At 33.4% G+C, this 8495-nt stretch overlaps 1 protein-coding gene and 1 long non-coding RNA gene across 3 annotated transcripts; both read left to right on the top strand.

The window, feature by feature from the left end:
• Nucleotides 1-535: 535 nt before the first annotated feature.
• Nucleotides 536-1388, top strand: LOC115034698. The gene is made up of 2 exons (XR_003840017.1): nucleotides 536-724; nucleotides 802-1388. It is a non-coding gene; the product is annotated as an uncharacterized LOC115034698 (long non-coding RNA).
• Nucleotides 1389-1443: 55 nt separating this feature from the next.
• On the top strand, nucleotides 1444-3864 carry LOC103310004 (zinc finger and BTB domain-containing protein 20-like). Of its 2 annotated transcripts, XM_029492043.1 has the most exons (5): nucleotides 1444-1640; nucleotides 1882-2120; nucleotides 2189-2413; nucleotides 2482-3634; nucleotides 3783-3864. In XM_029492043.1, exons 2-4 carry the CDS (start codon nucleotides 2054-2056, stop codon nucleotides 2589-2591), a joined length of 402 nt encoding a protein of 133 aa, XP_029347903.1. In that variant the 5' UTR covers nucleotides 1444-1640; nucleotides 1882-2053; the 3' UTR covers nucleotides 2592-3634; nucleotides 3783-3864. The 2 variants fall into 2 exon arrangements, with proteins under 2 accessions (XP_029347903.1, XP_029347902.1); XM_029492042.1 differs by lacking the exons at nucleotides 1444-1640; nucleotides 1882-2120; nucleotides 2189-2413 and having other exon boundaries at nucleotides 2597-3634.
• Nucleotides 3865-8495: the final 4631 nt, after the last annotated feature.

Genomic DNA, 8495 nt, shown 5'->3' with positions numbered 1-8495 from the left:
TTATTTTTTCATACAAATATTTTTAGCTTTATTAATAGATGCATTATAATTAATAATACATTAAATGTGGGAAAGTGGTTGAGAAAAAAATGAAATTGCCATATTGGTAAATGGTAATTGAATGGGGGGTGTGGGTGTCAGAGCCCCCCACGGGTCTGTTTCATTTAAATATGTTAAGCCCCTCCAAGTTAAAAACTGAAATTGCGCCTATGCACATAGAATATAGATTATAGAATGTTGTAATATTATGTGTTTTTATTTTTCGTCTGCGGACCGCCATTTGGTGACCCATGCTTTAGATTGTAGAATTGACCGATAGTTCAATGGTACAGCGTCCGTGGAGGTTGAATGAATAGAATTCCTACCGTTGGGGACCATTTAGTAATTTGTAAATGTGTACCGATCGAGCGAACAAAAGTACCTACTCGTTACTGATTGGTGATTTATAATCAAGGACCGTGATAACAGGAGTTCACGCATCACTAGTCGGTCGTCTTTAATTTGTTTACGACGTAGTTTAGGTTATAAAGATTAATATTATTATTTTTTTACCCTGTGTGTTTGTCTGGCTACAATAATAGATAGGCGCTTTTAAAGCATTAATATTTAATGATACAAATAATATATCATCAGATTTGTGACTGTGAAATCAAAAAATTATATTTTCTTGGTTTCATTCATGTGCTTTGTACAGTACTCGGCGAGATTGCAGTATACATATTAGGTACGTATTATACTTAAAGCATTCTATGCCTTTATAAAATACGATACGCGATACCTAACCACCTAACTATTCTGCAGATTAACTACCATGAGAAAACTTACACCTCAAGACACAATCATTGGTCTATAGGAGACCGGAATACAGGTGTCGTAGACATTCCAAGACTGAGTAATCAAGGCTACCCACGTCCGTTGATCGAGTTCTCTTTTCTGAGTACACAATACATATGACTATCTACTGATACTCTACGTTTTAAAAATGCACAAGTGTATAGTATGTGGCAATAGAACTAATAACACCCGGGTCAGTCGTCCGGGGGTTATGTATCATGGGTGAGTATCAATTGGTTCTAGAAATTTACTCGCTCAAACTGTTGTGAAAAAAACGCACATGAATTTTTGAATCATATTATTGACATGGTTCATTATCCTTGGGCGGGATACTGTGAAAACATTTTGAACCGGTTTAGCTTCGTAATTTTTACTTTGTATTCCTAACCTAACATTAGCAATTTATTGTATTCATTGATATTTGTTTTGAATATAGAATTCCTAAGGATGCATACATAAGAAGAGAATGGCTTAAAGTTTTTGGAATTGATCGTTGTTATGATTGGCAACGTATATGTAGTGATCATTTTTTAGAAGAAAACTATAAGCCAGGACAAAAGCAATAATATTCAAATGCTATTCCCCAACCTTATGATCGAAATGGTTTTCCTTCTAAGTAATATTTTTGGATTTCTATAATTAAATTTTAAAAATCGGCTTATTATGATGAAAGTGATTACATAGAATCTGAATTTTACAGAGAGGAAAATATTGAAAATGCTGTTGTAAATAATTTTAAATCATCAGGACAGGCAACTGAATGTCTTACTAGAAACAATGAGGATATGTGTAATAAAAATATGCCGGTCAGTAAATAAGTATTAATATTTTTAAAAAAACATGGTCAATACAGTCTGATATCTTTATCTTTTTTTGGTTTTCCATGCTTTCCTTATTGAATAATGAATATGTAGAACCTTGTTCTTCAACATCCTGGTTTCTCTTCTGTAGTACTTCTAATTAGACATCAGTATTGTTCTTGTCCATTTATATTTATAAAATAGTTAGTAGTTTGACCACCAATGTGTTTAACCCCTGTTACTGAAGATGGCTATATTGATGATGGCTATGCTGAAAACGGTGATGCAGTTCCGACTAGAGATGACGCACCTCTGCAGGTCACAGAAAACAATTTTCATCGGAAAAATGGTAATATATTATTTGCGTGTGAGTCTTAGTTACTAAATAATTTAAAACATTTTGTTTATTTGTTTTAGATATGGACGTACAGGCTCCAGGAACCACCAATTGTAATGTGGATGCTGCAGCCGCTCAAAAACTTGATGGTAATTTACTATATGCGTGCAAGTCTTAATAAGTAAATAATTAAAAACATTTTGTTTATGTGTTTTAGAGATGGACGTTGAATCCGAAGCAAGCACCAGCAGCAGCGACACTGGAAATGTAGAAAGTACATGTGAGGAAAGTGATGAGGACAGTGACACTAGTAACGACGTCTCTCTGGGCCTACATGCTCCAGCAACCACCAGTAGTAAAGGTGACTATATTGATGGTGGCCATGCTAAAAAATGTGACACACCACTTCTGGTCACAGAAAACAATTGTCAACGGGCAAATGGTAATATATTATTTGCGTTTGAGTCTTAGTTACTAAATAATTAAAACCATTTTGTTTATTTGTTTTAGAACTGGGCGTACAGGCTCCAGCAACCACCAGTAGTAAAGGTGTCAATATCGACGAGGACGTTGAATCTTCAGTAAGCACCTGTAGTGATGAAAGTGTGACTGACAAGTGACAAGAGTTATGGTGAACTGATTTTGATAGTAATGAAAACAATGAAAATGACGAAAATTATGTTACACGTATGACGTATACATAAAGAACTTATGAAAAGTAATTTTTATTTATATTATTCCCAAAGTACAAACAAATCGATACGTAATTTCCTCTTCATTTTAACTAACTGTTATTAAATAATTATTTTTTGTTTATTATTTATTTTTTTTAGAAATGCCTGGGTACAATCCAAACGCTGCAGCGCCCAAATTATGTTTGAGTAAAAATGCGGATGGGATAATACCGTGTATATGGTCCGACTGTGGCAGGGCGTTTAAATTTAAGTCTCATACAATTAGGCATATGATTTTGCACGCTGCAATTGGATTCCATGAATGTCCCACATGTAAAGGCCGGTTCAGACGTAAAGATGGCCTGACGCGTCACATGAGAGAGAAACATGCAAATAATGTTCAATCATTTAAATGTAAGTTGTGCTTAAAAGCATACAGACATAAAAACACTTTGACAGCACATATTAATCAGAAACATTCAGACACAAATGTGTTATATGAATGCACACTGTGTCAAAAGAAATTTCAAGCCAAAAAAAATTTTAATTATCATATGTCATCGCATTCAAATACACCACTCGTGGAGTGTGATGAGTGTGGTGCAACACGTGGAGAAAGACCAGGCACAAACCAAAAAAGGTGTAATATTAAAACTTAAATAATTTGAACGCTTATAAATATTATAATTTCTATTTTTATTTTACAGCACACAAAGCAATGAACTGTGCAATGGTAGGTACGGTGGATTATGGCTCTAGGCGATACCACCTTTATAAAAAAAACGCGCTTATGTGTAAGACCCATTGGGTAATGTGGAACATTACACTTATTTGGTGTACTCAATATCTGAATACTCAATAATTTCCATCTGCAACAATGATTCACTCGTGTGCGGAGGCGGTGACTGCTGTTTCATTTGAATTATTATGATTTATGAATGGTTGCCAGTTCAGAGGTTGTGGATTATGCTTCAATGGTTCTGGAAAAAGTAAGCTGTTAAAACAATGTGATATATATTTTTTGGTTAAATTGTTGTTAATACATTTTTTTTGCGGTGATGACTCTTCTTGTAAGATGCGGTGAACGTCAATCCACATGTACCACTAATATATTTCTTTTTTTCTATTTTATTTTAGTAGAGAATGGAATTTTTGTGTGACCAAAGACAAAAAATATGTGATGAAAGGTGATGAAGATTAATAATTGTTATAATGTGTATTAAATTATTAATATAAAAAAAAAACAGATACATTGATTTTTAGATAAGCTATAATACCTAATAAACCTACAATAAGGCCTACAGAATGTAATTGATGTATTATTATAAGATAATAATAAAGAACATTTAGTGATATGATTTAAATTATTTTGGATTTGACTAAATTAGAGAATTTTTGGAATAAAGTCTCATTTAGTCAAATCCAAAGTAGCTTGGTCAACATGCTCATACCTTCGTAATAGAATTGGCAAGAGAAGGTGAAAAAGTGGAGTCTAAAAACGTTCCAAAATATATTTGATACAAAATAATATACAATTATCAATTTTATAAAAGTTTTTAATGTATTTAGATCATTAACATATTATTATAATATTGTTAAAAATGCAACTACTTTGTGTAAGCTATGTGTTATACCATTTTACTTTTAAAATTAATTAATTATTTAAATATGTGATATTAAGATGAAATTTCTGAAAGCGGCTTAATCATGCTGTGTGTTAAAATGTCTTGCTAATCTATTTTCATACTTTTTAATTTTTAGATTCTGAGTGGAACGATGAAAGTATTGATTTTACAATGATGTGTGTTTTTTTTTTATATTTCTTTTGTGCCTGTGTACACGATAAGTAGTCAAAATAATGCTACGATTTTCAACTTCAGTATCTTGTTCGATTGGAAAGTGAATATCGTTGGTGCATTGGGGAGGTCAAAATTTAAAATTCCCAGTAATTTTTACAAGCGCCAAGAAAAACCAAAGAAAAATTATGGAAAAACGGGAATTTTTATGCAAAATCAATTTTTCACAAAATTGAATTTGGTTTTTGGTGTAACTTTAAAAAAATGACCGTAGATACATGAAATTTTGACTGAATGTTTATATTAGCATTTTCTATACACCATAACATTTTCAAAATATTTTGGCTTATTTTGAGCTCTTTACGGACATTGTCAGTTTTCATTTTTTTTAGTTTTTTTTTCTAAAAATATCAATAAAATTTTATTTGTTGATCAAAAAAGCTTGAAAATTTAATAGAAAGTTCCAAGTATATTGTTTCAAAGGTAGATGAAAAATACTAAAAATCCTTAGTCAAAGTTTTTTTTTATAAGCATTTAAAGTTCAAAAAATGACAAAATATGGAAAAATCACGAAAAATTGCAAATTATTTCGAGTTAGAAATTCATAAAAAATTTTCTTTTTAAATCTAAGATATGAAAATGTAATACAAGATTACTTATAAGATTATCTACCTTTATCAAACAAAAAATATCTATAAGAAAGTCAAATTAAATTTATATGATCGTTTGAAATTCAAATTTTTACAACATTGGTTATTCACATCCCGATTTCTCATGTAGTGATTTCCTTATTTTGTTGTAATTCAAAAACGAATAACTGTAGATACATGAAAATTTTACTGAATGTTTATATTAGCATTTCCTATACACCATACAAAATATTTTGACTCTTTTTGAGCTGTTTACGGACATTTTCAGTTTTCAATTTTTTTAGTTTTTTTTTCTATAAATATCATTAAAGTTTTATCTATTGGGCCAAAAAGTGTATAAATTTAATACAAAGCTCCTGATATATTGTTACAATATCAGTTGAAAAATATTAAAAATACATAGGCACAATTTTTTTTTATAAGCATTATTTAAAGATCGAATTTTGACAACATTTATCAAAATCTCGAAAATTATCAATCATTGTAGTTAAAAATTTATAAAATGTTCAACTTTTATATCTAAGGATTAAAAATTTAAAACAAGATTCCACGTAAATATTTAATTCTGTTACCAAAAATTCTAAGAAATACTTAAGCACAGTATATTTTTATAGTAATTTTAAGTTCAAATTTGGACGAAATTACATATTAAAAAACCTGGAATAACTATTTTAGTTATTTTGTTGTGATTGTATAATATTATATGTGGGTACTTGAAACTTCTAAAGTATACTATTATACAGTGACCCACTTGTAACCTACTGTACAGTTGAGCGAAATCCACTTACCCACCTTTTTTTTCTTTTGACTCTTCACTGGTCTGCTTTTTAAGAGTTTTATCGGTTTAAATTTTCCATTTGGAAATTGAGTTGTGTATCGCAGTATTGAACCTTTAGGATATTTATATTCGTACCGGCCAAGTCTTCCGAAAGGAAATTTTACGAAAATATCATCACCCACTATCTTCGTTATGTATCCTGCTAAGTAGGAGTCAAATCTAGTGATAGCAATCACGCCTTCCCCGACCACAAAAAATGATCCTTGTGATCGTCGGCACAGGCGTTTTCAAACATATCATTTTCGGTGAGCTCCGTATTGTCATTTGGCAATATATTGCGTTCATCAGCATTGACTTGTTCTTGGACGCATAAATTATCGTCATATATCCTGCGACGTCTCCTTGGAGGAGAGACCTCCGCATAGTTCTCGCATATAGGTCGTATGCGTGCATTTACTGGATTGGTTTGTTTTGAAGTAGGATAAACGGGGAAATCGTACTTGATAAAAACGTGATCCATGTCTCTGAGGGTTTGTTCATCTGGTGAAAATGTACGGCCTACAGTAGTAAGGTACCAATCATCCCTTTTCATGCTGTACGGGTGAAAGTCATTCACAGTAAATTTGAAAGTTTTAAACTGTTGTTTTGCTTCATCAGTAAAAATTGCCTTGAACAAAATATAGAGTGTCGAGAAATCGATACTTACGGAGAAAAAAATTTTTTTATAGTTTCAATCAAGCGGTAAATCACATACTTACCTGCCGGACGGCCGTCCTAGACACTTGGGCATTTTTTCAATGCAAAGTTCAGATAGCTTAGGTCCCCCCAAATGCAACCATACTACTTGTAGAGCTCTAAGTGCAAAACTCGAGTTACTACGACCGGCTGAATACGAATATTTACGACTTACCGCTAGATTGCATGGCAGCCCAGCGGTAAATCGCATACTTACCTGCCGGACGGCCGTTCTAGACACTTGGGAATTTTTTCAATGCAAATCTCAGATAGCTTAGGTCCCCCCGAATGCAACCATGCCACTTGTAGAGCTCTAAGTGCAAAACTCGAGTTACTATGACCGTCTAAAGGCGAGTACCTACGATTTACACAAAAACAGATATGTTCCAAAGTGGGATTTATTGAGCACATTACACCGGTACAATATTTCCACTTTGAACCGTCACCAAAAATACAATTTTTGTACCACCTTTATAAATAGCATATCTATCGATTGGTATACACGTCGGCTACTTGGTGTAAGAGTTTCAAAGTTAACAACTAAGAATTACGGCGTCCAGGACTTATATCTGGAAAAAAGAATTGCGAGGTTATGAAGTTAGGTTAGTACATTACCTACGCTTTTCGGTAACTTTCCACGTACATCACGATTTGACCAGCTAAATTTGCACACCACCCAGAAAAAACGCGCCATGGCTAATATCCCCATGGCGCGTTTTTTTTATAGTGGTTTCGCCATTAGCCTTAATCCACTGTTTTACCTTACCTAGTTTACATTTCTTTACGTCTACGTTTCAGTATTACCCTCGTTAAAATATTTGTTCAGTCTGTCTTCACAAGTTTTAATCTTGTTTCTCCGATACACTGCCGATTTCGTCCCTTTGTATGGTAAAGGGGTATATCTGCCATTACGGATATTGTGTTTGGAAAGGGAGGGTCGTTTCAACACTATATTTATATTCATAGTGTTTGTGCTGCCCGAACGGAAATTTCACGTACACATCACTACCGTCAATCTTTGATATGTACGCTGCTAAATATGGTTCATTCTGTCCAATGACATTGACCGCCTCCCCTACCACAAAAACGTGGTTCGGTTCGACAGGTGGGCTAGCATTTTCTTCTTGTTCTTCTTCTGTTTCTTCATTGGACACCAAATCGTGTTCTGGCGGCAATTGTTCATGTACACAGGGACAGTATTTCTGCCGTACCCTACGTGGTGGTGATAACTGATTGTACTCCTCGCATACCCTCTTCGGCCGTGGGCAATGAGGTGCCGGTTTAACTGCGACCGGAAATATGGGGTAGTCACGTTGCAAAAACTAAATCTATATCATCCAATGTACTCTGTGAGGGGTTAAACGCCCGTTGTTCTGCAGACAGATACCAGTGATTTCGTTTCAAGTTGTAGCAATGAAAATTGTTGCACGAAAACTTATTGCTTTTGAACTTTGACTTATAAATGTCATTAAATAACGCCTACAGACAAAAAGTTTATACACAATTATAAGAAAATTGATTAATTTTGTAGCATTACATTGACCAAAGGATTAGTTGTTCTTATCCAGCAGCTGACGAAATCCTTAACTTCGTCGGATTTTGGTGGTTGTCGAAATAAAATGTCAAAAATTTCACGAAAGCTGTTAGCGAAACCTCCACGATGCTCAGAACGAAGGTAGGTCGCGTACCAAAATAAGTCTTGAGGCAAAACATCTCTGACCGGTTTTCCCAGAGTTTCTGCTATGAGTTCTCGAACAATATATGTAACTAGATGTAAGAAATGCATTTCTGTAGTGTAGAGGTTATTTTTTAATAAATCTTACGGACTTAAGCGATTTTTCGGAAAATTAATTTATGTGACTACTAAAACAAATTGATAATGTCTTCACTA

This window comes from Acyrthosiphon pisum, chromosome X, assembly GCF_005508785.2.
Source record: "Acyrthosiphon pisum isolate AL4f chromosome X, pea_aphid_22Mar2018_4r6ur, whole genome shotgun sequence".
NCBI classification, from domain to species: domain Eukaryota; kingdom Metazoa; phylum Arthropoda; class Insecta; order Hemiptera; family Aphididae; genus Acyrthosiphon; species Acyrthosiphon pisum.
This window is presented reverse-complemented; position numbering and strand designations above follow the sequence as displayed.

Bases quoted from the DNA above. Each gene is read 5' to 3' on its own strand.
- LOC103310004 (XM_029492042.1), top strand. From the start codon at position 2,807: ATGCCTGGGTACAATCCAAACGCTGCAGCGCCCAAATTATGTTTGAGT.